At 63.7% G+C, this 25,505-nt stretch overlaps 1 protein-coding gene and 1 long non-coding RNA gene across 5 annotated transcripts; one reads left to right on the top strand and one right to left on the bottom strand.

The window, feature by feature from the left end:
- The first annotated feature begins 1,111 nt into the window (after nt 1–1,111).
- REXO1 (RNA exonuclease 1 homolog) lies at nt 1,112–21,964 on the top strand. 4 transcript variants are annotated; one of them, XM_082455276.1, is made up of 17 exons: nt 4,898–5,180; nt 5,520–5,689; nt 11,026–12,758; nt 13,727–13,831; nt 15,153–15,363; nt 17,117–17,280; nt 17,430–17,561; nt 17,626–17,749; nt 18,295–18,408; nt 18,507–18,644; nt 18,750–18,863; nt 19,459–19,532; nt 19,736–19,846; nt 20,262–20,377; nt 20,545–20,683; nt 20,877–20,997; nt 21,074–21,964. In XM_082455276.1, exons 1-17 carry the CDS (start codon nt 5,002–5,004, stop codon nt 21,160–21,162), a joined length of 3,834 nt encoding a protein of 1,277 aa, XP_082311402.1. In that variant the 5' UTR covers nt 4,898–5,001; the 3' UTR covers nt 21,163–21,964. The 4 variants fall into 4 exon arrangements, with proteins under 4 accessions (XP_082311404.1, XP_082311402.1, XP_082311403.1 ...); XM_082455278.1 differs by lacking the exons at nt 4,898–5,180; nt 5,520–5,689 and adding an exon at nt 1,112–1,399; XM_082455277.1 differs by lacking the exon at nt 17,430–17,561 and having other exon boundaries at nt 4,987–5,180.
- Nucleotides 21,965–22,092: 128 nt separating this feature from the next.
- LOC309657603 lies at nt 22,093–24,842 on the bottom strand. The gene is made up of 3 exons (XR_014261863.1): nt 24,712–24,842; nt 23,462–23,755; nt 22,093–23,045 (listed from the first exon to the last, which is right to left on the bottom strand). It is a non-coding gene; the product is annotated as an uncharacterized lncRNA (long non-coding RNA).
- Nucleotides 24,843–25,505: the final 663 nt, after the last annotated feature.

Here is a 25,505-nt window from a genome sequence, read left to right on the forward strand (position 1 = left end):
TCCCCGCCATAGCACTTTTTACCTTGTATCAAGATACTTACTGATTTCCTGTTGTCTGTCTATCTGCATCTAGAATGCTACAGCCACCAGGGTGGGGATCTTTGCTTTGTTCAGGAGCCCACCCTCCTGTTGGCAGTGGAGGAGAGGCATTGAGAGACCCCAGGGGTGAGGGGTCTCAAGCCCATATGTCTGCAGGGCCAGGTGGCTGAGGTAGGGAGAGAGGTGGGCTGGAAGAGGGGGGAGGTGACCTGCGCAGACTACCACCTGCTCACAGGAGGATCCTTGGTAATTGCCAGCTGGTGGACAGGCTGGGAATTGTAGTTGTATGTGACATCTCCCTACATTTTAAAAATGGGCAACAGGCAAATTTACATCATTTGAAAAACTAGTACTGAAACAAAACTGGTACTCAGATACACATACACACATGTTCACAACAGCACAATTCACAATAGACAAAAGGCGGAAACAATCCGAATGTCCATCATCTGATGAATGGATAAAATACGGTTTGGGGCAGGGCCTTGGTATACAGTAGGTGCTCAATATTTGATGGACAAATGAGTGAATTGGAACAGGTCTCCTCTGGTAGACCTGGGGATTAGACTGCTGACAAGAGTCCAGGTGGGAGAAATGAAGCACTTATTGCCAGTCAACCAGGGCGGAGTTGAGTTTCAGAGCCTGAACTGGGTAACTCAGCTGAGGGTTCCCAGGTGCAGGTGAGATGCGCCCGCAGGACTCGAATCGACCCGCAGAGGGCGCTTTAGGGAGACAAGCTAATAAAACGCAAATTGACTGCAAATGAGCCACAGCCGGGCCGTGTGGGGGGCGTTTTTTTTTTGATCAGGCGCGCCTTGGACAGCCCAGGTGCCGCAGGGGCCTGGGGCTGAAGATGGTGCTTCTGCCGCCACAGAGGCCCGGGCGGCGGCGGCGGCAAGACACCGGGAGGCCGCAGGCAGGGCAGCCCGCGCCCCCCATCACTCCCCCCGCAGCCACCTGTCCCAGGCCACGGGTCCGCGACACGCCTCGGTCCCGCGGGAGCAAGCGTTTCTGATCAGGCGCACTTCGGGCAGCCGCTCCCGGGGTCCCTTGCGGCGGCGTCCCGGGGGCCTCCGGGGACCTCGGAGCAAGATGGCGGCGGCGGCGGGGTCCGTGAGGCGCGGGCGGCGGCGACCGCGGCGCCAGTGAGGGGGCCCGGGGGCCCGGGCGGCTCCGGGCCGGGGCCCCGCCGCGGGACGGACCATGCTACGCTCCACCGGCTTCTTCCGGACCATCGACTGCCCCTACTGGGCCGGGGCGCCTGGGGGACCCTGCCGGCGGCCCTACTGCCACTTCCGGCACCGCGGGGCCCGGGGCCCGGGCGCACCTGGCGAAGGCGGAGCGGCGCCCCCCGCAGCAGGTAATGTCTACGCGCCCGCCCCGGGCTGCGTTCCCTGGTGCGGGCCTGGACCCCAGCGCCCGGGCTTCCATGGTTTCCTGATCCCCGCTCAGCCCTCTCCCTGCATGGTCGCGGGCTTCGTCCCCCCAAGCCGGGACCACCCACCCCGGGGCCCAGTGCCAGTCGCGGGACCTCCGTGAGCCACCGTTTCCATGAGTGTAAAACGTAAACAATGGGAGGACCTGCCCTCCTAGAGGTGTCGCGAGGGTGGAGCGCGCGGGGCTCGGGAAACGAGCGCGGCCGACACTGGTCTGCAGGCTCGGGACTCCTGCCCGAGGAACCGTTCCCGCCGCCTCCCCGGCCCGGGGTGTTGGTTGCAGCCGTTGTTTATTTCCGCGTTTCCTCCCCCGCCGCGCCTCTGCTCGTGGCCGCTCCTGTTTACTACAGCGGAGTCGAGAGGGTCTTGTTTAGCGGCCGCCGACTGTGTGTCGAGCCCTGTGTGTCATGCCAGGGTTAGGGAGTGAGTCAAACCCGGTTGACTGTGTGTGTGTTTTGGGGTTGGGGGCAGGCTTCCGAGAGAACGCTCAGAGACTGCGCATCCCATCAGCGTGGTGATTATCAATGTCATGGCAGAGTTCGGTGAGAGCTGTCATGGGGCAGGCAGTGCTTCTCGTAGGAAGTGTGGGCCTTGAGCCGAGACGTGAAGAACGGGGGCAAAAAGAGGGACATCACAAGGAAAGGCCCGCCGGGAGGATCGAGTGTGGTGTCATTCTTTCCGAGGGGAATTCAGGCTCCCGCTGTGGCCCCTGTCCTCTGGGACTGGCTCCCCCTTTCCATCAGGGCCTAGATTTCCCCCATAAGGCACTGATCGTCATCTCAGAGCTTTCTTACTTGAAGAGGGGAGCGTCATTGCTAGGATGAAACCATAGGGTTGTTTTCCCAGTTTGCCAGAAAAAAAAGAAAAAAGGTAGAATTTTTTCAAATTTCTACTGTAAATTTGCTCAGACCACTGGCTCCTGTGGCCCAGTGTTTGCAGCCGGGCAGATGCCAGCGTTCAAGGTCGGGCTCCACACCTGCGTTGGGCGCCGGCCTGGCTCTCAGGAACCTTCCCTCGAGGAGGGAAGACAGCCGTGCACACAGGTGCCTGGCGCGGTGTGTGGCGTTCTGTAAAGAGCCCCTAGTGTCTAGGCTCCTCACCGTCGGGACAGATTGGGCGGGCCGGCTCCCTCAGACCCCGGGACTGACTCTTCTGCAGGCCCACAGGTGGCCTTCCAGCCGTCTGCGCTCTGGGGCGCTGACTTCTCTTCCCGTGCATTTCTCGTGCCAAGTCAGTCTCTTGATTGCTTCCTACACCATAAATGGCCAATTTCCCAAAAGATCGTTTTTGAGAATCCATTCGGTGATGTAGCCCTGTCTGCTTCACTTTCCCGCAGGAAAAAGTGCAGCTGCCTACCCCTGACCTCAGTGTGTCTGCATTTTCCTTTTGCAGGTGAGAATAAGCAGCCCTCTTCCCATCACGGAGGGCGGGGCCTGGGGGGTCGATTCTGGTTACCTTCTGGTCAAGGGCTGCCTCGCCCTGCAGAGAGGCAGGGGCAGATCCCAGCTTGGCCTCTTTCTCGCTGCGGGGCCTCTCTTACACTCTCTTTCCTCCTCTGTGGTGTGTTCATGGGCCAGGGGGAGTGTGTGCCTAAACCTCCCCCACCCCTTCAGCTCCCTTTGCTCCAGATTTTGACAAACCCACTTCCCATCGGGCTTGGAGAGACTGCAAAAATCCAGGCTTTGGCTGGGTCCACTTTAGACCAGATAGGCACGGCCCAAGCACAGGTGCTTTGGCAAGGGTGGGCTGCGCAGGGATGCTGAGGTGCTGGGTGATGGCCACCTGCAGGCAGGATGTGGGGGTCCCTGTGTGACCCAGCACCTCTGGCCTTGGGTTGATGGCCTCCTGAGGGCTGGGCGGGCATCCCGTTCTTCCCGGCCCTCAAATCTGCCCTCCAGTGCTCCACGGTCCCCACCTTGGCACTCAGCTGGGGGATGCCCAGTTACCGCCACGCACCCTCAGGGGTGCTCTTTAATCAGTGGTAGGGACGATTGTCCCCATTTTACAGACAAGGAGACAGGCCCAGAGAGGGGAAGCCACGCACCTGTGTACACATGGCTGGTAAGTGGGTGACATGGGGTTGATCTGGACTGTCAGGCCCTTGCCCCTCACCACCGGCGGCTGATTCCTGCTGCCTGGCACCTGTGGGACCTGGGCACCTGGGTACCCATTACGTGTGGGCTCAGTGCTGTGCCCTGATGCTGGGAGGTAACAGTGAGATCTGGGAAAGGCGGTATAGCAGGGCCTGAGCACTGAAACCTTCCAAGGATGGGCCAGAAGGAGGCTGGAAGGCGGGGGTGGCCCCAGCTGGGTGGCAGTGGCAGCTCCCTGGGCAGCCCCCTCCCCCGGTCTCAGATTTGGGCCTCGGCAGCGGCCCCTTGTGGTCTAGAATCCTGAGAGCAAGCCCTGCTTCTCCAGGGAAGGTAGCAGCCAGCAGTCAGGCAGGGAAGGGAGGGTGCAGCCAGAGAAACGAGTGCTTCCAGCAGAGGGTGGGTTTTGTTTGATTTTCTCCGTGAGCTGACTTGGGACAGGAGGGGACAGCAGCCCCTGCAGTATCACTGCCCCGGGCCGCTGGCCACGCTGCCCCTTAGCTGCCTTCCCCGTGGGCTGGGTGCCAGCAGCTTTCCCACTGCTCTGATGACAGTGCTTTCCTCGGTTTGACACTTTCTCTTCCAGAGTGAACTGCTGTGTGCACTTCCCTCCCTCCCCTTCCTGGGAGAGAACTGATACTGAGAAAACCCAGCAGAGAGCAGTATCGCCTTTGTGTCTGGAGGCCCAGCCAGGGTACTTGAGGCCCCGGGAGGGATTTTCTTAGCTGGCTGTCAGGTGTGGTCTTTGGTCAGGCCAGCCAGGGCCTCTCACTTCGTCGGGGGGTCGGGGGGAGCTATGAAGAAGAGCAGAAACTGGGGACATGGGGGGTTATCCTCTGGGGCCCGTCCTGGGCACTTTGGGGTGTGGAGCAGCCTCCCTGGCCACAGCCCCTCGATGCCAGCAGCCCCCCAGTCACGACATGCGCAGATGTCAGATGTCCCCAGACGTGGCCCAGTGTCCCCTGGGGGGGGCGGGATCACCCTGGGTGAGACTCCCTGGTTGTAGGCTGCTTCTTGCTGAGGCCACTTTTTTTTTTTAAAGTCTCCTCCCTGCTCTTCCCAGGGAGCTGTGTGCCCAGGTGCAGCTCCAGCCCCAGGGAGCCCGGGCCACCAGGCTCAGAGGACAGAAGCTTGTGGCCTCCCAGAGGAGGGGCCTTCAGTGCCATCCTGTGGGTGGTTCTCTTGTTCTGTTGTTCTTGACTTTTCTGTAAAGAGGGAGTGGAGGAGAGGTGCTGTTGGATTTTCAGAGCAGAGTTCGTCTCTTACACCAGGATGAGAAGAATCTAGGTTCTGTTGGTGGTTCAGCCCCACCCAGATGCAGCCCTTGTCTTTGGGGGCAGTGTCCCAGCCAGCGGCAGCCTGGACACGTTGTCTCTCCATTCAGAGCACTTTTTTTTCTGGACTTGGAGAAACGTTCATTTTAAAACTACTGGAGAATGCCGCAAAGTCAAAGGAAAGATGTTTCGTACGTTGTCCCAAGTCCTGCATCTGCTAGCTTGTTGTGCGTCCTCCCAGCCTCAGAAACAAAAGGCTCTGTGTCTCTTTCCTGTACTTGTGACCCTGCCTCACTGGTGAAGTTGCATTCTTTTGCCGAGGCTCCAGAGACCCCAGTGAGGTGAGAGGCCATCCCCAGGCCTGCGGCCCCTCTTCAAGCACTTGGGGAGCTTTAAAAACCTGCCTTCTTGCCCAGATCCAGGCTTGGGACATTTGAATAAGGGTACATCTGCCCCTAAAGCTGTTTTTGGTATTTTAGGATTTTTTGCTTAGTGTCAGTCAGTAAAGCAGTGTCTTTCACCGTGGACAACCCTGATCCCACGGGGGACACAGGGCGATAACAGGGACATCTGTGGTTGTCGTGACTTGGGGGTGCTCCTGGCAACGAGGGGGCGGGGGCCAGGGATGCCGCTCAGTGCCCTCCGGTGCCCAGGATGGCCCCCTTCCCCTACACACACAGACTTACCCAGCCCCAGACGTCAGCGGTGCCGAGTGCCATGGAGGAGCCTGAGCAGTATCCCAGCAGCTGGCCCTTTGCATATTTGAGAATAGGACGGGAGAGCTGGCCACGCCTGCAGGGAGCGAAGAGCCCCGAGAATCGTCGCCGCCCCAGCTCCTCCGGCTCTGGAGGTGAGGCAGGGCAGCCCAGGCGCCCAGGTTGGGGTGGACAGGGACCGCACCCAGCTGGGAGAGCTCAGAGGACCACGTGGGTGCCCGAGTGTACCCCCCACCCCCAGAGCATCCTCCAGAGAAGACGTGCAGGCGCCACGGCTGGCTTTCAGCCCTGCAGGTGGAGTAGGGCCTCAGATGAAGGCCTTTTGGCGCCACCTTCCATTGTGCGAAGAGCCTGGCGTCAGTTACCTCTTCTGCAAAACGGGGTCACGACGCAGACCCTCTACACACAGTGCGCCTCTCTCGTCTCGCTCAGCTGTGCTGCGCAATGCTCCTGCTTTGCCGTCCTCCTTCACTCCCATTCTGCCCTCAGAATCCCCCGCACAGGATCATTTCCAGCGAGTGCTGGGTGCATAGGAATTTGGTTTATTATCATTTAAGCTGTCCAAGTGCGGAAGGTGGATTTCTGCTGGTCTGATCTGACTCAAAGCAAAACCTGGAACGCTAAAGAGGAAAAGCGCAGAAGGAGGGTCACGGGAGCTGGGAGGTGGTCAGGGCAGATCCAGCAGGAGCCCCACAGGGTCATCTCCTGGTCCCCTGTCCTCCTTGGTGGTGGCAGGTCCTCAGGCTCCTGCAGTAGCCAGTCTGCCCTTTGAAGAAGCAGGCACGTGTGCCAGCGGTTTTAGGGTGCTGGGTCCATGGCTTCCTCTGAGCACTGAGGCTTTCTGTGAAGGGCCATGCGGAGCACCCTGCCCCCGAGGGCTGTGCGGGTGGCAGGCAGTGTTGAAAGCCCAGGAACATTTCTGGGGGAACTGCCCTCCTGCCTGCTGCTGTAGTTGCTGGGGGGAGCAGGACGGGTGGCTGATGGACCTGGGTGCTCTGGGGGCTGGGACTTGGCCATCTCACAAGCTGTGGCCTCAGCCTGGGCATGCACGCGGGCACGGCACAGCCTCTGTGTCGTCCGTAAAATCAGGAGCTGGCTCTGGGGCCCTCCAACGGCTCTCTGGGTCTGTCTGAATTCAGTACTTATCTGGGGACCAGGCTGTGGGGAATCTGCAAGGGAAGGAGGGGTGTCCAGCAGCACAGATATAGGGCCAGAGTCCAAGAGAGCGAGCCGTTGGCACCTGAGGTTGCAGGGAGTCGGGCAAGTGTCCCCAAGCAAGCAGTTACCGAGCTGGGCTTTGAAGGATGAATAGAAGTTTGCCCAGTGGCTGGAAGTGGAATGTCCTCCCTTCTTTCGCTGCCTTTGAGGCTTCTGCCACCTGGGTAGCTTCCTGAGGCAGGGTTGGTCTAGTTGCTCTTCTTTGACTCATCCTTGTGTCCTGCTTACCTCTCGTGTGGCGGGACGGTGTCTGTCTTCTCCTGGTCCCCCTGCCCACCCCCTTGTGTTGTGACCGTCCCCTGTGTTGGAGGAGTCCCCGCTGATGTCTAATCAGGGCACAAGTGGGCGGGGGGTGGGACCACTGTGTGCTTATCGTCTTTGGAGGTGCAGGGGGGAGGAGGGGTGGGGTGATGGGGAGTCTTTCAGGACCCGGAAAGGATCGCGCGGCGCTGGGTCTTCTGGTCTGGGGGCGGGGAGCCAGGGTTTGGAGTTAGGCAGATCCCTCACCCGCTGCCCTAGACCCAGCCTCCTCTTTCCTCTGTGAGGGGGGCTGATGCGGGCAGGGCGAACGTCGGGATTAAAGGGGAAGGCCTCGGAGCCGGCTGGGTGGGGGTCACGTGCCTCCCAGTGGGGTCTTCACGCTCCTATGTCTGCTCGTTTTCGCTTGTCGTTAATTTTACGTGCAGCTAGAGCTTGTGGGCCGGGCGTCTGCACAGTTATGGAATGGTGCGGAGTGTTTTCTGGAATGGAGGGGCGTGGTGGGAGCAGAGAGGAGCAGGGGGAAGGCTTGGAGGGGTTGGAGGTGGCCACCACCCCACGTTGTCCTTCGACCTGCCGTGGGCTCCGCGTGATCCGTTCCCTGAGCGCTGTGGCCCCGAGTGTTTGCTTTTCCCAGCGTGGAGGTGGGGCAGCTGGCCTGGGCCCTGACGTGCCGGATGCCTGCTCAGAGCTGGTGATCAGAGCCGGTCGGGACTGGGTCACTGGGAGAGCGTCCAGCAGCACCAGAGCTGGGAGGGGGAGCTGGCGCACACAGAACTGGGCACAGGGATGGCTGAAGAAGGCTCGGCCCCATGAGCTGGCCGGGAGCCTTCCCAAGGGGCGTCCTTCAAGCGGCAGCCCACCTGGGCAGACCCTTGGCCTTGTGGGTGTCCCTCGAGTGGCAGTAGCTGACCCCTTCCTTGCCCTGGGCCGGGGGCAGGAACTTCTCCTGAGAGTGTAACCCCAGTAGCCAGGCCTTCAAGGTGCTTTTCCAGTCATCCTGAGGTTCGCCCCCTTTCCGAAAACAGCCCAATTAATCTTGTTTGCCAAAGGCATGCTTCCCTGGTGCAAGCCCCGAAGGAGCTCCCATTGGCTTCCAGCCAGGTTAACTCCCCAGTAACGGGGAGGCGCTTCTGAGGCGCTCCCACGGCCATTCCTGACCTCTCGAGGGTCACCTGTCGAGTCACTTGTAAAACATTTTCTCGGGGAGCTTCTCCAGTTCCTACCGGTCCCTGAGGCAGGGTAGGGTGGGGGGGCTAGGTAGTATCACAGATATCTTCTCCATTCGCTTGCCTCCCCCCACGAGCCTCCAGTAGCCTTGGCGGGGGCTCAGGGCTGCTGCTCCAGGGGGCCAAGCTCTGGGCCCCATGCACTAGCTTCTGAGCTACAGGGGGCTGCAGCCAAGCCCCTGGTAGCTGTGTCCTTGACACATCTAGACCTGTCTGGAGCTCCTCGGGCTGGTGATTTGGCCTTATGGTACCTTGGGGACACTGAGGCTCTGGAGGGGAGGGTGTTGACCTAGACCGGCTCACGTCCACCTCGGGCTGTTTCTTTTGCTTTTTGGTGTAGCCTGATGGGGTGTGAGCAGGCAGCCTCCCCTGGGACTGAAAACACCCCACGCTGACAGAGCTCCTGGACGCTCAGATCTAAGGGGCTGGGTCCCAGGTCACCTCCTTCCTCTCCTTGCTTCCAAAGCACAGACTTGTTTATGGGGGGATTCCTTTCAAAATACGAAGTGCAGGGGTTTGAACTCTGCCCTTACTTGGGAAGGGCTAGAGGCACTCCTGGGTGATTTGCATGTTGTCTGTGGCCCTTTGTGACCTGTTCCAGAGCAGGTCAGGGGTGGGGAAGGACCCCCATCCATTCGATCCCCACCCTGCCCTGCCCACCTCTCCTGGGGGAGGGGCATTCCCACCAGCTGGGCCCTTGCTCCTGTCCCCCACCTAGGGGAGCCGGCTTGGGTGGGAGCCATCTTGGCCTCAGGAGGGAGGTTGGGAGTGAGGTGGGTTGGGCTGGAGGCCCCCTGAGACCGGCAAGACCCGACCCACCCCTCACTTGACATGCCCTGTAAGTGCCCCCCAGCTTGCGTCCTGGGCCCTACGGCGTGTGGGGGCACTGGCTCTTCTGTTCATCCGGGCGGGTGGTGGGCTAGGGGTGGGTCTGCTTTAGTGCCTTCGGACCTGTTGAGGGTTAGGGTGGGCTGGGAAGAGGGCCCTGGATCTCGCTGTTGGGGTTTCTAGCCTTCCCTCTCGATGGTGCCTTCATCTTGAACCTTGTGTGGGGCAGAGGGCCCAGTGGCTGTGTGTCCTGACCTGTCCCCCACTCCGCCCTTCACCCTGGCGTCCTCAGCTGGGAGATGGGGGCATGAAGTGACTGCTCCCCGGCACCCCAGTCCCGCTGCCCCCTGCGGCCTCTGCATCTTGGTTTTACCTCCCCGTCTATAACCCGCAGCCTGGGCGTGTCCTCAGTGTTCTGAAGCACAGGTGTACGCGCGTCCTTTCTCCTTTCTAAGCATCGTTTGAAAAATAGGTTCCAAGGTACAAGCCAGACAACAGGCCTGCAATGGGCTCCGCCCCACGTTGGGCCCCCAGGCGGCCCAGGCCCAGCCACTGGCCCCGGCAGTGCCGGGTTCTCTGGTGCTTCCTCAGTCAGTGATGCGTGCGTTTCCCGGGGCTTCTGCAGCAAGACCCCGCTCACCGGTGCCTTAAAACAACACAGGGTTTTTTTTCTCTGGTGGTTCTGGAGGTCAGAGGTCCAAAGTGGGTCTCCCTGGGCTACAGTCCAGGTGTGGGCACAGCTGGTCCTATCTGAAGGTTCTGGGAGAATTGGCTGTTACTCTGCTAACCAGAGGGCACCAAATCGATCCACTTTTTTGTCAGAGGTTTTACAAATTATGTCTGGCAGACGCTCTAACAATGAATCGTCTTTACGTTCTGGAATATTTGAACACGGTACGTTATTCCTTTCTCGGAACGTTGGGCTTTATTTGCTTACATCTTACTGAGAATTTCCGCACCTCTGTCCTAAGTGAGTCTCCCGTGAGCTTCGTGTCAACGTGGGTGGTACTGGGGTTGGACTGGTCTCGTGGAATACACCCTGGAGCCAGGTAGCCCGCCAGCCGCTCCGCCACCCCTGTTCAGATGGATACAAACCTAAGTGTGTCCTGTGCCCGCCTTGCCGTCCACCCCACTTTGTGCTTCCCCAACATTGCCCATTGCCGGAACATCTTTCACGCCGTGGCGCTGTTTCCTGGACGTCATCGTGCTTCGCTTCCCCCGTGAGATGTGCTGTGCTGTCCTTCGTCCACCGCACCCGCTGCCCCTTCCCAGTGGACGCTTCGGGGCTTTCTGTGTCCTCACTGGTACGCACGCAGCCGGCGGAGTTCTCTGTGGGCGAGAGCGCGTGTGGGGGACAGAGCCTTAAAGGCGCTGTTGCCAGGCAGGGCCGTGTGCACCCGCCTGCCCACCTGCTGCTGTGGGCGGGCTGTGTTGGCCCCGCCTCCTGCTCTCTCTCTCACCCCTGTTGCCCCCCAGTCAGGCGTCTGTGCACCCTGCACTTTCTGCCCCGGCTGGGTGTCCGGCCTCCCCGGCTGCAGGGAGCAGCGTGGTGTGGCTTCAGTGTGGGCTGGACCCTGGGGGGAGCCACCCTCTTGCCCAGCTCCCCAGGCCTCACCATCCCCTGTCCCAGGCGGTGAAGTCCCCGGGCTCTTGTGGCCTCCTCTGGGGCCTGGGCTCTGTGCCCTCACCCCACTTGGCAGCCTCTTCGGGGCAGGACCGGCAGGGAGGGGCCCTCTGGAAACCCTGACTTGCTGCTGGAGCCTTGGCAGGGGTCGGCCGGAGGCCTGGCCCCCGGTGGGTTCTGGAGGCTGGTACTCTGCTCTTCCTTGCTGGCCCCTGGGGTCGCGGCCCGGGACGAGGCAGTGACCGGTCCCCGGCTCGTCGGGCCTGCTGCGGTAGCCGCCTGCTCAATGCTGTTTTCTCCCTCTCCGTTTCAGGGCTCGGTTATGACCCGTACAACCCCGAGCTGCCCAAGCCCCCCGCCCAGAGGGAGAATGGAGCCCTGGGCAGAGGTGCCGAGCCCCGCTCAGACATCCTGGAGCTGGAGCTGGTCAACCAGGCCATCGAGGCCGTGCGCTCTGAGGTGGAGCTGGAGCAGAGGCGCTACCGGGAGCTCCTGGAGACGGCCCGGGAGCACGGCTCGGCCGAGGCCCCCGCCCTGGCGCCCCACGGCCCCACTGCCGGCCTGGATGGGGACGCCTTCCCTCTATCCTTTGAATACAACCCTGGTGGCCGGGGCCTGTTAAGCCCCGATGCCAGCTACCAGCCCACGCCTCTGGCCAGCCCCACCGAGCCTGGCACCAAGTACTCGCTGGCCTCTCTGGACCGGGGTCAGGGCCATGGTGGAGGGGCTGGCGGCACCCTGGAGTACGTCCCCAAGGCCGTGGGCCAGCCCCGGCGGTATGGCCGCCCCGTCTCCAGCGGCAAGTACGTGGTGGACAACTCCAAGCCATCTACAGACCTGGAGTATGACCCCCTGTCCAACTTCTCCGCCCGCCTGCTCAGCAGAGCCAGCAGCAAGGACGACAGGGCCCCCAAGCGGCCCCGGGGCTCCCGCGGCAGCGAGCCCTACACACCTGCACCCAAGAAGCCCTGTGACCCTTTCGGCGGCTGCGACGCCAGGTTCTCAGACTCGGACGATGACACCACTGCCGCTCCGGGCGACAGGCCCGCCACCGCCAGCCCACCGAGAGCCCGAGCAGGCCCTGAGAGCAAGGCCCCGGGGAAGCTGGGCTCCAGGGAGGGCCCAGAGCCCGAGGAGGGCAGCCTTCGGGAGACCAAGGAGATGGCCGTGCAGTACGACGTGGGGGACCTCGGTCAGCCTGCCAAGGGCCCAGGCGGGCTGCCTCCTGCCAAGCCTAGCTCCCCGGGCAGGGCCTCACAGGAGCGCAGCAGCCCCAAGGAGGGGAGACCCAAGAAGAAGAAAAGCGGGGGGCCGCCGGCCGCCGGCCGCAAGGATGGTGTCGGGAAGACAGGCAGGGGTCAGGGTGGAGAGCATGGGAGGCCAGCCGAGAAGCCCTGTGTGGACAGGAGGGGCCCGCAGGCCGGCAGCCCCCGGCACAGGGCGGAGCGGCCCCAAGGGACCAAGAAGAAGCCATCTTCAGCCACTCCGGTGGCCAGCTCAGGGAAAGGCCGGCCCGAGTGGCCAGGCCCACGGCCCAGCCCCACACAGGGGGCTGCCCACCAGCTGCCAGACAGGACGGGCAGGAAGACCCCGTCAGGGAAGCTGGCAGAGCGGAAGGCCCGCTCGCTGGATGAGGGTGCCCCCCGGGGCGCCCCCAAGCTGCCGAGGCGGGCCCTGAGCCACGCCGAGCTCTTCGGGGATGAGAGCGAGGACGAGGACCCGGGGCCCGAGGCGCCCGCCCCGCGGCCGCCCGCCCTCCCGAGCCTCAGCTCCAGCTCCGATTCGGACTCAGACTCCAGCCTGGGCCTCTCCGGCGCACAGGGGCCGCCCAAACGCCTCAAGGCCTCCCTGCCCCCCTCGGCCAGCCGGTCCTCCCCTCCCCCGCCCTCCTCCTCCTCCTCCTCCTCGGGGGCGGGCTCCGACGTGGACTACTCGGCCCTGGAGAAGGAGGTCGACTTTGACTCCGACCCCATGGAGGAGTGCCTGCGCATTTTCAACGAGTCCACCGCTGTCAAGACGGAGGACAAGGGCCGCCTGGCCCGGCAGGTGAGGGCGGGCTGGGCTCGGGCAGCCGGGCTCCTCCCCGGCTTCCCCAGTGACTGGAGTCCCAGCGCCCGGTGGAGACGGCTCGCTCAGCGTCGGCCTCTCAACTCGTTCAGAATTCAGGACCCCTCGCTGGCTGCCTGCTGCCCCCCTGCACCCCGTCCAGAAAGAGGACGCTGGCTTATGGCCCACCCGGCGGGGTTCCCACGGCAGCCTTCTGAGAGCATCCCGGCCAAGGGGTATCAGGCACCACCATCCCGCCTTCCCTGGCCCTCTCCCCCGAAGCCTTGCTTCTCCCCTGCCTCTCCCCTCCTCTCTCCTTCCCCGGCTTCCCCCCCTCCCCGACCCCCCAAACTCAGCCAGCCTCCACCTTTCTGGTCTCCTGCTGCAGTGTCCCCACCTCGCCACCAGAGGGAGCTTGCTCTAAACAAAGCAGGCTGAGCCAGTCCGTGCAGAGAACTTGCGGCTTCTGAGGGATCCCAGGGTGGGACCCTGGCCCCGCCCCTTGCTCCCTCCCTTAGTGCCCCACCCTGTTCTTGGCCCTTTGCTTTTCCGATTTCTTCCCCTTCATTCCCGATTCTGAGCTCGTCCCTGTGCTGGCTGGGTGCGTGAGGAGCAAGAGGCAGGCGTGAGCGTGGGCTGGGCCAAGTCTGCAGAACTCACCATCCACAGGGCCTGGGAGGGGGGCCCGGGGCTCAGGCAGCGCTAGGGGCCTTGGCTCCGGGGCGCCAAGTCTGTTTGCTCACCTGGGAGGTAGGGCAGGGCCTGCGCACCTCCCGGGGTGGAGGTGAGAACCCCAAATCGCATCTCTAGAAGCGGCAGCCCTCCCTCAGCACGGTACTGTCTTCCACCCGCTCCCCACCTCGGGCCTGGGAGTCAGACCCTCTGCGTGCTGCAGGCCGGGGTGAGAGGAGCCGCAGCATCGGTGTGGGGGGGAGGGGGCCTCGCTGAGGGCCGGATGTGTGTCTCAGCCCCCCAAGGAGGAGAAGGCCGAGGAACAGGGGCGCTCGGGGCTGACCACTCTGTTTCCTGGGCAGAAGAGGAGGATCTCCCACCTCTCCAAGCAAGGCAAGGAGGTAAGGGAGGGCCCGCTTCTGGGTCCTGGGTAGAGGCTGGCGGGGGGGAGACGGGCCTCGCTCTCCCTTGCCCATGGGTGCCTCTGGCAGCCGTGGATCCAGCACTGCCCGTGTCCTGCAGAGAAATGCCTGGGACCCATGTCCAGTCATCAAGTTGCGCTTAGTGCACAGAGTGGGGCGCAGAGCAGGGGCAGTGAGGTGGGGGGCAGCCCTCCAGCAGGGTCACACTGCCCCATCCCAGTCCCAGTTCAGAGGTAAGCTGTGTGATCTTGGGCAAGTGGTGTGACCTCTCTGAGCCTAGGTTTCCTCCCTTGTGGTCCAGAGACAGGATCAATTGTCAGTCACTATGGGGCTGCTCAGTGAGTTAGCACAGGGAAGGCTGGAGCAGAAGACAGGGCTCCTGGCTGAAGAACTGCAGGTGATCCAATCACCAGACCCCTGCCCCACCCCGATGGGGATTTTGGAAGTACAGTTCAGAGAAGATTGGATCAAGCAGGATCTAATCTAGGGGCTGGGGGTTCCCACCCACTCTGTGTCTATATAAGGGCTGAGAGCACAGTCTGGGCACTTAGAAGCCAGGACAGCAGGGCTGGGAAGGGACCTGGGATAGTGAAGCATCATGGTGAATTTGAGAGCCGAAGCACCAAGCTGGTTCCCTCCCAGGTATCTGCAAACTTGGGAGGAAGGTAGTTTGTTCCTTCCAGGGTATCAGCAAACTCAGAAGACCAGCTGGTTCCCTCCGGGACCCCTGCACGCTCAGAAGGAGAGCTGGTTCCTTCCGGGATCCCTGCACACTCAGGAGGAGGAGAGCTGGTTCCCTCCGGGGCCCCTGCACACTCAGGAGGAGGAGAGCTGGTTCCCTCCGGGGCCCCTGCACACTCAGGAGGAGGAGAGCTGGTTCCCTCCGGGGCCCCTGCACACTCAGGAGGAGGAGAGCTGGTTCCCTCCGGGGCCCCTGCACACTCAGGAGGAGGAGAGCTGGTTCCCTCCGGGGCCCCTGCACACTCAGGAGGAGGAGAGCTGGTTCCCTCCGGGGCCCCTGCACACTCAGGAGGAGGAGAGCTGGTTCCCTCCGGGGCCCCTGCACACTCAGGAGGAGGAGAGCTGGTTCCCTCTGGGGCCCCTGCACACTCAGGAGGAGGAGAGCTGGTTCCCTCCGGGGCCCCTGCACACTCAGGAGAAGGCTTCTCAGGTGGCCTGCTTCATCCCAGCCCTGGAGCACCTGCCGCCCGTCCCGCAGTACTACCCCTCTACTGACACCCTGGGAGGCCTGCTCTGGGTACCTCTGACGTGCAGTCTGGACTTGAAATTTGTCACCCAGGCAGAGCCCATGAGCAGAGGCCCAGCGCCTCCTACCCGCCCCCCGACTGCCCAGGAGGTGTGCTACCGCCGGGCCCAGCAGGCACAGAGGGAGTCAGCCAGCCGGCTCCAGGCTGCCCAGCCGCTGGCTGAGAAGCAGTCCTCCATGCACATCTCAGCCCCCGGAGAGAAGAGGAGGATTGCCCACGTCCCCAACCCCCTCTTGGCTGCAGGTGGGTCCCAGGGTTCTGGTCTCGGGAGTGCTTCTTGTCCGGCAGGAGGATCCCAAGGCCGGGCTCCTTTTATGCCAGTAGTGGTGGCCTTGAGCAGGGCCTGGCTGCGTCTCGGTGATGATCTGTCAAAAGGGGATAAAAGCCTCCCGGCTGCTAGTGGGAGGCTGAGGCAGGCCTGGTGTGGTGCCCGGCGGCTCTGGGCCTCTGTGGGCTTTGGTGTTAGCAGTGGGGCGGGCCGTAGGGAGTCTGAGGGGTGTCTTCCTCCCTTCCCTGTCTGTCCACCAGCCCCAGAGCTCTGCCTGTGACTCCGCTCTGCCCCTGCTGCCTGCTCTGTGGGGGGCTCCCACCCAGGTGTGGCTTGCACCTGGTAAGGCGTTAATGGGGGGTGGCCCTGGAGGCCCTCACCCTTGAGTCAGCCAGCCGATGCGAGCGGGGCTTGGGGCTGGTTTTCCTGCCCGCCCCACCCTGAGGACCGCTGTCCCGCACTCGGGCCTGTCGGAAAGCTGGGCTGCCCTTCAGCAGTCTGGTGCGTGGGGTGCTCAGCGGCGTGTCTGGGGCTGAGGACGTGGGGTAGCAGCCGGGCTCTGCAGCCACCTGGAGGCTCGCTCAGATGCACTCACTTGCCCCCTTAGGCCGGGGGGACCCCTTTGAGGAGCCAGCCCCGAGGAGACGGCTCCACGCGCTGGTCCTGCAGATGCAGGCTCCCGCGGGCCTCGCTGGCTTCCCTGGGTGCTGGAGCCTCCTTTAGGAGAAGCTGGCCAGATCCCCATCCTTCCCCCCGCCCTAGGATGCTGGAGGGAGAGCTTGCAGCCAGGGGGCTTGTCAGCCAGGGGCTGTATCTCCGGCCTGGGCTTTAGCAGTGGTTTGGCCCTGGGGATGTGAACAGAGATCGCCCTAGGCTGTGGACCTGAGACGGACACTCTCAAAAGCCTACACCTGCTCTCAGGTTGTCTGGTCATCACCGGTGGCTTGGGACAGTCCTGCCACCGTTGTCACTGCTCGCACTCGGGTGGGGTGGTGGCTCTCCCGAGCCCCAGGGGAACTCACCTGTCATCCAATGCCTCGTGCTCCAGATGACCGTAAAAGCGTTTCTTCCTCCGTCACTGAAAATTGTGCATTCTTAGAGCCGAGGCCGGTCGGCAGCTGGCCTCCTTTGTGGCCCGAGAGGCTGGGCCTGGTGTGGGCCCCCCCCCGCTCTGTGTCTGTGCCTCGGTCTCCTCGCTGCTCCTGTCCTTCCTCGGGGCTGAGCCCTCCCGCCACCCCACCCACCCCCCGGCCTTTGGAAACAGCCCTGCTGGTGGTCACAGGAGATTGTCTGCTTTGTGACCTCATCAAAGGGAGAGACAGAACACAGAGGCCGCTGGGGGCAGGCTGGCCGGTCACAGTGAGCAGGCCCTCTGCCCAGGAGCCAGGGCCTTTCGTCCCTCACGCTTGAGCGCCTCGGGGTCGGGGCCGCAGCATGTGGCAGAGGCTCCCCACACCCCCCCCCCCACTTGTGGGGCCACCCCAGCGGCGACCTTGCCTGAGCCGGCCTCCGAAGCCCCGTTTTCGTCCCCTCCCCTCTCGATGGACTTGCCCAAAAGCCGATAGAGCCTAATGGCATTCCAGAGCCCGCAGGCCAGACCCCGGCCCTTCCGCCTGTGCCCCGAGATGCACGTCCTGCTGACGCTGAACGGCCGCAGCTGCCTGGTGCTCTGCAGCTCAGTGATGGGTGTGCTCTCCTCCTGTACTCACGTCCCCTGTTCCCCGCCAGCCCCTACAGGTGCCAAGAGGACCCTCTCGGCCAGCAGCAGCCAGCCCCCCAGTGGCCCCGAGCCGGGCAGCCAGCCCCTGAAGACGCGCACGTTGTCGGGCATGGCGTCCAAGACTACCGCCACCGTGGCCCCCAAGCGTGTGGCGCACAGCCCATCCTTACAGGTGAGCCCTCTGCTCGGCTTGCCTCTCCCGGCTCCCCCGTTGTTTCCATTTTACCTGCAGCCTTACTGCTTCGAGCAGTTTCAGTTTGCAGACCCTGAGCGGGGTGCAGGCGGGAGCGTGCCACGCTCTGCTGGTCTCTGTTCCCCTAGAGTTTAAAGAAGCCCGTTATCCCAAAAGAGTTCGGGGGCAAAGTCCCCACTGTCATCCGCCAGCGCTATCTCAACCTGTTCATTGAAGAGTGCCTCAAGTTTTGCTCTTCTAACCAGGAAGCCGTAGAGAAGGTGCGTGGGGCGGGGCTGCCGGGAGGCGGGGCTGGGCGGGGCTGAGCCGAGTGTCCTCCTGCAGGCGCTCAACGAGGAGAAGGTGGCCTACGACCGGAGCCCCAGCAAGAACATCTACCTGAACGTGGCCGTGAACACCCTCAAGAAGCTGCGCGGCCTGGGCCCTGGCACCGGGCCTGGTCTCAACAGTAAGTCGCCTCCGGAGGACCCTGGGCCCAGCCCTCCCCGCCCCCATGCCCGGGCCGCCCGCAGGTTGTCAGACAAAGGCTCTGCGCGCCGGCCACCCGGTTGCCAGGCTCCTGTCAGGATGGCGCTGGCCCCGTGCCCTCAGCACAGTCTCCTCTCGCTGTTAACCGCCCTCCTCAGCGAGCTGAGGGGCCGCCGCTAATGGAGGCCTCTTCAAAGCACAAGGCAGGGGGGCATTTCCTGACCCCTTTCGAAGGATGCATTAGCGCCCGTCCGCTCCGCCTGCTCTCCCGCTCGGCCCCGCTTCCCCGGCAGGCGGCTGCGCACAGCGCCCGAGGTGGCCATCAGAGCCTGTGTCGAGTCCTTTCCCTTCTCCTCCAAGGGGGTGAAGACCCCCGGGGGGTCCAGGGGAGGTGGAGGGGCTTCCGGGCAGCCTGCTGCTCCCCAGAGAGTTCAGGTCACAGGAGGTCAGGCCGTCCCCTTCTGGAGGGGGGTGCAGGAGCACTTGCGAGGGCTGAACCTCATCTACCCTCCCCTCCCCTTCCAGAACCCAGCGGCCGGAGGGTGGTGTCCCATGAAGTGGTGCTGGGGGGCAAGTTGGCTGCCAAGACCAGCTTTTCGCTCAGCCGTCCCAGCAGCCCCCGCGTGGAGGATCTGAAAGGTGAGCCTGGCTCCTCCGGGTGCGGCCCCTGGAGGCTCTCCCACCCTCCCCGGCCCCCTGGGTCCAGCTGGGGGCTGACCCCTCTCCCCTGTCCCCAGGGGCCACCCTGTACAGCCGCCTCAAGGAGTACCTGCTCACCGAGGCCCAGCTCAAGGAGAACGGCTACCCCTTCCCGCACCCCGAGAAGCCAGGGGGCGCCGTCATCTTCACGGCCGAGGAGAAGAAGCCCAAGGACTGTGAGTACCTCCTGTGCTACCGCCCTGGGGGCGGAGGGGGCAGGGAACGCCCGCCCAGGCTGGCCTGACGCCTCGCCCTTCCTCCTGCCCTGTCCCCACCCGCAGCCGCCTGCAGGGTCTGCTGCCGCTGCGGCGCCGAGTACCTCGTGTCCTCCTCCGGCCGCTGCGTGCGCGACGAGGAGTGTTACTACCACTGGGGGCGGCTCCGCCGGAACCGAGGTGAGACCCCCGCCGGGCCGCTGGGCTGGGCTGGCGCCAGCTCTGACCGTTTGTAACTTTTTTCCGTTGGTTGTTCTTCACGGGAAAAGTAATACAAAGGTCTTCCTGTGACAGTGTTCCCGGGCAGATAAAAGGAAGGCCTCCCACCCCATGGGGCCCCCACGCACCCTTTCCACGCCTGTCCCTGTGGAACTACGTGGGCGGTTCTGCCCCAGCGGGAACAAAGCGTTCGTCCTGTCCTTCGGCTGCTTGTTTCATTTTGTCGCCGATGTGGCCAAATTCCCTCTCCTGGGAACACACGGGGTGGAGCTGCCGGCTGGCCGCCCACAGACCCATCTCTGGGTGGGCAGGCCTCCCTGGGGGCCACGCCAGGCGTGTCCTCACTACCAAATGCGAAGGGCTCGCGCTAGGCCTGGGCGGGGGGGCAGGTCTGCGAGCTGTCCTGCCCCTTACTGCCTGGTCGGGCCTGCGGCCCCTCCAGGGAAGGGCACTGGGAAGCCCCTGCTCCGCGCAGGCAAACCGGCGTTTGTAGTTCCTTGTGGGAGGCTTGGGCCCAGGGCATCAAGGAGGTCTGCTGACCACGTCTCCCTTGCAGTGGCCGGGGGCTGGGAGACTCAGTACACGTGCTGCTCGGCCGCCATCGGCTCCACCGGCTGTCAGGTCGCCAAGGTGGGTGTCCTGGGCCCTTCCTCGTCCTGGGAAGCCCCTCCCCCATTCTGGCCAGAGCCCGGACCTCTGAGTGTCCCTTTTCCCATCCTTGATCTACCTGCCTGGTCTGGGGGCTTTGGGAAGAGGAGGACAGTCTGTGAAAGCCACCAGCACAGCCCAGCTCCCTGAGCCCGGCCGTGACCTTCCTTCCCTCCCACCCTCAGCAACACGTGCAGGACGGCCGGAAGGAAAACCTCGAAGGGTTTGTGAAGACTTTTGAGAAAGAACTTTCAGGAGATGCACACCCAGGAGTCTACGCCCTCGACTGTGAAATGGTGAGTTGGCCCGGCTGCCCAGCGGGGCTGCCCCGGTCCCTCTACCCAGAGCCTCGGGCCAGCGCAGGTGCCAGGATAAGAGCATGTACAGCAGCCGGGCCCACCTGCCCGCTGAGCACACATCACAGCCTTGCCTGCGCCCGCGGGCCTGGCACACACGGGCCACCTTGGCGCTCGGAGGCTGTGTGTGCCTCACGAGCACAGCTCTGGCTTTGGGAGGGTGCCTGGGTTCACGCCCCCTCCGACCAGCAGAGAAGCCCCAGAAGGCCTCTGGCCGGGTTTCTGTATCAGAGTGGGAGCTGAGCCTCCGCCCGCAGGGTTCGGGGACAGGGGTCGCCTAGGCGGGAGCGCTGGTGTGCGGGGCTGGGGAGGGCCACCAGGCGCTCTGTCTGAGGCCTGTTCTCTGGCCCTGCAGTCTTACACCACGTATGGCCTGGAGCTGACGCGCGTCACGGTGGTGGACACGGAGCTCCAGGTTGTGTATGACACCTTCGTCAGGCCAGACAATGAGATCGTCGACTATAACACTAGGTGTGCCCCTCCCACCCTGACCCCCGACCCCTTGACCAAGGAGCTGGGAGCCCTAACGGGACCCCCATTCCCCACCACGGCCCAGCCTTCCTGCCCGCAGCCCAGCCCCCGGGTTGGGGTCCCTGTGCCCTCCCCAGCTCCCTAAGGCCTCCATCCTCCCGCCCCAGGTTTTCAGGGGTGACCGAGGCCGACCTCACAGACACGAGCATCTCGCTGCGGGACGTCCAGGCCGTCTTGCTGAGCATGTTCAGTTCAGACACCATCCTCATCGGCCACAGCCTGGAGAGCGACCTGCTGGCCTTGAAGGTACCCGCCCGCCTAGGCTTTGGCTCCCTGAGGGTCCTCGGGGGGGGTTGGGGCCGTCCGGGGCCCGCTGCCCTTAGCCCAGGGCGGGAGCTGTGGGGTTGGGGACCAGGCACTCGGCGTCCTCCTCCCCCTTGTGCCACCCCAGCCCTCCTGGGGTCCCTGACCGCCCACCCGACCGCCCGACTGCCCGCAGGTTGTCCATAGCACCGTGGTGGACACGTCCGTGTTATTCCCGCATCGCCTGGGCCTCCCCTACAAGCGCTCCCTGCGGAATCTCATGGCCGACTACCTCAGACAGATCATCCAGGACAATGGTGAGTGCCGGGCCGTGGGGCCGCGGGTCGCGGGGGCCGCGGGCTCCCTGCCCTGACGCATCTGTCTGCCCCGCAGTGGACGGGCACAGCTCCAGTGAGGACGCCAGCGCCTGCATGCACCTGGTGATCTGGAAGATCCGCGAAGACGCCAAGACCAAGCGGTGACCGCCGCCTGCCCGCCCGCCCGCCTCTCCTGCCGCCCCGGCCCGTTCTCTACCCCAGGCCTCTTCCAAAACAGTGCAATAAATCTCGAGAGCTAACCCTGTCCACGTCGCCAAGACACAGAAAACTGAGAGAACGGGATGAGCCGGAGGCTGCAAGAGCCCAACGCCGAGACTGACCCTGGAGCCCTGAGCCCCCGCCGCACCCTGTCGCCCGTCCCTGCCTCTCTGCCCCAGACCTCTGTCCTCTGGAGACTGCTGCTGACTCGACGGGCGAGGCCGGGGCCCTCCTGCCCGGCACCCCCAGCGGGCCCTGCTCGTGCCCCGGGCAGCGAGACCACCTGCCCCCGCTCCTGCTCCTGCTCCTTCTCGTGGGCGGGGGGCGGCCGGGCAGGCTTGTCGAGGGTTTGTTTGTGACAGGAGTTGTCTTTTTATTTTGTATTGTTATTTTTATTATTTGTAATTTAAACCTGATGACTTGCACAGTTGTCTTCCCCCACCCGGAGGAGCAAGACCCTGGTGCTGCCTTCCCTCCTGGGGGACGGGGGTAGGGCTGGGAGTGGAGCGCCGGCACCCCAGCAGCCGCCAGGACCTGGGAGTTCTGGGAACCAAGCCAGCCCCTCCATCAGCCCCCAGGGCCTTGCCTTCTGGATGCCCCAGGGCCCGTCGGCCTCTGGACACTGTCTTCCCGCCAGAGCCCCGCCCTCCTCCGGGGGCTGTCTGTAAAGGCCCACAGCGCCCCAGTTCCTGCATCCCCTCTCCCCCACCCCCAGGCAGGGGCAGAATAAACGTTTGTATGGATTTTAGAGCTCATGGCATCTGGAGGTGTTCTTGGTGGCAGGTGTGGCTCTACACACACAGTGGAGGTCACCGTCACCCCTAACGGGGGGACTCAGGAATGGGACCTTGCTGTCCTTCACAAAAACCAGCCCAGTGCCCGGGTTGCCCCCAGGACCAGTGTCCAGAGCAGACCAGGGCCCCATGCTTCCGGCCCCTCGGGGTGCCGTGACAGTGGGGCCAGCGGCCAGGCCCTGGGACTGGAGTTGCCTTGCCCACCCATGAGGTGGGGCCTGCGTACGGGGCTGGGAGTGGGGAGACCCCGACCACCGCTGCATGTTCCCTGTCTGAGCAGCTAACTTGGGAAGGGAAGGGCAGCCACTGGGTAAAGCAAAAAGTGAAGCCCAAAGAGCCTCATGGGTCGGGGAGATGCTGGGGGGCCCCAGGTCCCAGTGCAGGAGCACAAAGATGCTGGAAGGAGGGCTGCCTGGAGGAAGCCCCCTTGCCACTCCACTTCTGCAGAAGTTCCTCTGGCTTCTGCTAAAGGCCTAGAGGGCAGGCTCCCATCTGAGGACACAGCAGCCAGCGCTGCAGGGTCCCCAGGGGGTATCGACTGAAAAATACAAGACCTGAAAGCTGTGACTTATGTTTTATTCCAGGAACTTACTGAGGACTGTAGCCCAAGACATTGCTTCTCATATAGCTCTGAGGAACTGTTCCTAGGAGTTTTTGCTGAAGAAAACAAAACCATAGAGTCAAACATCAAAAGTTTCCTGCTAATCACAAAAAGCTGACATCTCTAGTTAATGATTGCAGTGCTTTTCTGTGTATGGGAAGATGCTAGATGCTGTCTGGGCTCACTGAAATCATTCCTTTGATATGCACTTCAGCTATCTAGGGCCAGTATCTGGTTTTTCTCCATCCTGAATCCCCTCACGGCGCACCACTGTGGGGAAGGGGGGCGGCGCTGCAGTGGCAGAAGGCTTGATGGTGGGCAACATTCTCTGTCCACAGGGGCCCTGAGGGGAGGGTTCTTGGTGAAGTCAGGCCCCTGCCACCGTCGTGTCCCTCCGGGGCTGTTCTTGTGACCAGTTGACTTTCCCCCACCCTCTGTGAACAAGGAGTGTTCTTCTAAAGAAAAGATGCAGGCAGCATCCCAGAAGCCCCGTTTCTGTGGGGTCTGTCCCCCTCCCCAGAGCATGAGTGCCCCAGGGAGGCCTTGGGCAGTTAGGGGAGGAGCTCCCGGGGGTGGGGTGCAAGCTTTCAGCTTGCCGAACCTGCTGCCTCTTGGAGGCCAAAGAGCTTTTGCAAACTCGCTGCTTGGGAAACTCCTCTCCCTTCTGTCACCGTCCCAGGGGGGAGAACCGATCCCGACCCCCCCCTCACAGGCGCACACTGGGTGAGGTGTCTCCTAAAGGCTGTTAGAGCAGTTTGTCCAAGCCCCTCCCCGCAGGGCCTTTCTCAGTAACCGCTGGATAGGGCTGGACGAACGTTTCCCCGGTGAATGAAGGAAAGGAGAGGTTTACCTGGCATCCCCCAGAGGCCGCTGGGTGTGCAGGGCTTCCCAAGAAATGGGAGTGGGAGGCTGCTGCTCTGATGCGGGCGGTCAGCTCCTGTGTGCTGTCACCACCCCATCATTCATTCCTTCACCCAACATCAGCTCAGAGGGGATGCCCGTGCCCCAGGCAGGGCACAGTCAGATAGGCACCCTTGGTCCGTTGGGTGACGGCTGGGCCAGAGGGAGGGAGCAACCCCGAGGCTGGGGAGAAGGGTGGTGGGGGTGTCCAGTACCTTCCTACTCTCTGCACTTCAGAGGGTTCCTAAAAGAATATGAAAAACAGAGCTTAATCACCACCCCTGAACCCCCAAGTTTGCCCCTCCTAGGAGGACCCTACCTTCAGTAGCGTCTCCCACACACCCTCCCCGCCCTGGCTCAAGTCCCCCATCTCCGGCCTGGACGCTGCCCCAGCCTCATCGCTGTCTCCCACCCCTGTCACCACCTCCAGGAAGGCCCCCGGAGTCCCGGCCGCGCGCTGGGTAGGCACACACCGGGCTAGAACCCTGTGGGCTTCTTCCTGGCGGGATGAGCTCGGTGGTTCTAACAGTCTCCCCGAGCCCGGCGCCCAACACTACCTGCGCGTAAGACATGCTCGCTGAACTGGAACGCGCACACAGCTCAGACTCACGCCCCGCATACCTGCGATTACCTCTGCGTCCTTTCTCCGCCCCTAGCCTCTCCCCCCGCCCCACCCGGCCCCGCCCAGCTTCAGCCGGGTCCAGCCCACCCTCCCCAGCGACTGGCCCCTTAATACCCAGGCCCAGATTAAGACTCCTCCATCCCGCCCCCGCTCCTCGAGGTCACGCTCGGTCCCGCCTTAGGCCCCGCCCCTTTTGGCCCTGTTCGGCGAGGAGGCCTAGCTCGGCCCCGCCTCTGTCCCGCCCCGCCTTCTGTCTTGGCCCCACCCCTGGGGTTCCGCCCCGCCCCCTCTACCCTGGCCCCACCTTCCGCCCTGGCCCCGCCCTCGGCCCCCTTGCATTCTGCCAGGCCCCGCCCCTAAGCCCCAACCTTCCGCCCCGCCCCGCGCCGCGCCGCGCCGCGCCCGCGCCGCCCGTTTCAGGCCCGTTTCAGGCCCGTTGGCACCGGGCTAACAGCTCCACCACGTCCGTCGCCCTGGACGCCCGCGGACCGCCCCAGGAAGCCTGGCCCCGTCCGCCCCGGCCCGCGCAGGTGAGCGGCGGCACTCCCGCAGCTGTGCGTCCCCGGGCGCCCGCGCACCCTCTCTGGACTCCGCCCGGCCTGAGGGCGGGAGGCCGCAGCCGCGGCGGCGGGGGCGCCCCCTAGAGGTTCGCGTGGGCCAAGGTCCGGACGAGCGCCGGAGCGCCCGGTGTCGTGTGGGCCCGGATCTCCAGGTGCATTTCCCAGGGGGCTGGGCGTCGAACCCTGAGCCGCTTCGCTGCGGGAATGCTCAGGGCTTCCCGGGGGGTAGTGGGCGTTCCGGTGAGCTGAGAATGCGAGGGAGGAGGGCGTGTCCCTTCCCCCTGATACGCTTTGATTGGATTCTGGCCCACAGCATTCGTCTAACCCCATCTGGCCCCGGCCGGGTTTCCCCCGGCTCTGGCTCCGGTGGGGCCAGAGCTCATCCTGGCTCTGGCCCCACGGGATGAGCCTCACCCTGAGCCTCACTTTTCCTCATCTGGTGAATGGGCACTGGCCTTGCTTGGGCCCCCAGGAGCATCAGAGCTGGCCCTGAGCCAGGCCCTCCCCCTGGGGGCCCGCCCCCCTCGACACCAGTGACCCAGACGCCAGCAGTCCCTGCCCTGGGAGGTTCCAATTTCAGCAGGCAGCCCAGACAGGGGAAGAAGCAGAGGGGAGAGGGTGATCAGAACTGGGATGGGGGATCCCGAAGGCAGAGGGGAAGCCCAGAGGAGGCGCCAGAACAAGGCTGGGCAGTAGGAGAAGTAGGGGCTGAGAGCCGAAGGGTGAGGAGGCTCCAGCCATGCGAGGGGGAATGGTGCTCAGGGCAGAGGGAACAGCGGGGCCAGGGCGTGGGGAGTAGGGAGCTGCCGAGT

Source organism: Balaenoptera physalus, assembly GCF_965194825.1.
Source record: "Balaenoptera physalus genome assembly, chromosome: 3".
In the NCBI taxonomy this organism is placed as follows: Eukaryota; Metazoa; Chordata; class Mammalia; order Artiodactyla; family Balaenopteridae; genus Balaenoptera; species Balaenoptera physalus.

Coding starts and splice junctions, on each gene's coding strand:
- REXO1 (XM_082455276.1), top strand. CDS start 5,002: ATGCCGCAAAGTCAAAGGAAAGATGTTTCGTACGTTGTCCCAAGTCCT. Junction 15,364..17,116: donor CAACCCCCTCTTGGCTGCAG/GTGGGTCCCAGG, acceptor GTTCCCCGCCAG/CCCCTACAGGTGCCAAGAGG. Junction 19,533..19,735: donor CCGGCTGTCAGGTCGCCAAG/GTGGGTGTCCTG, acceptor TCCCACCCTCAG/CAACACGTGCAGGACGGCCG.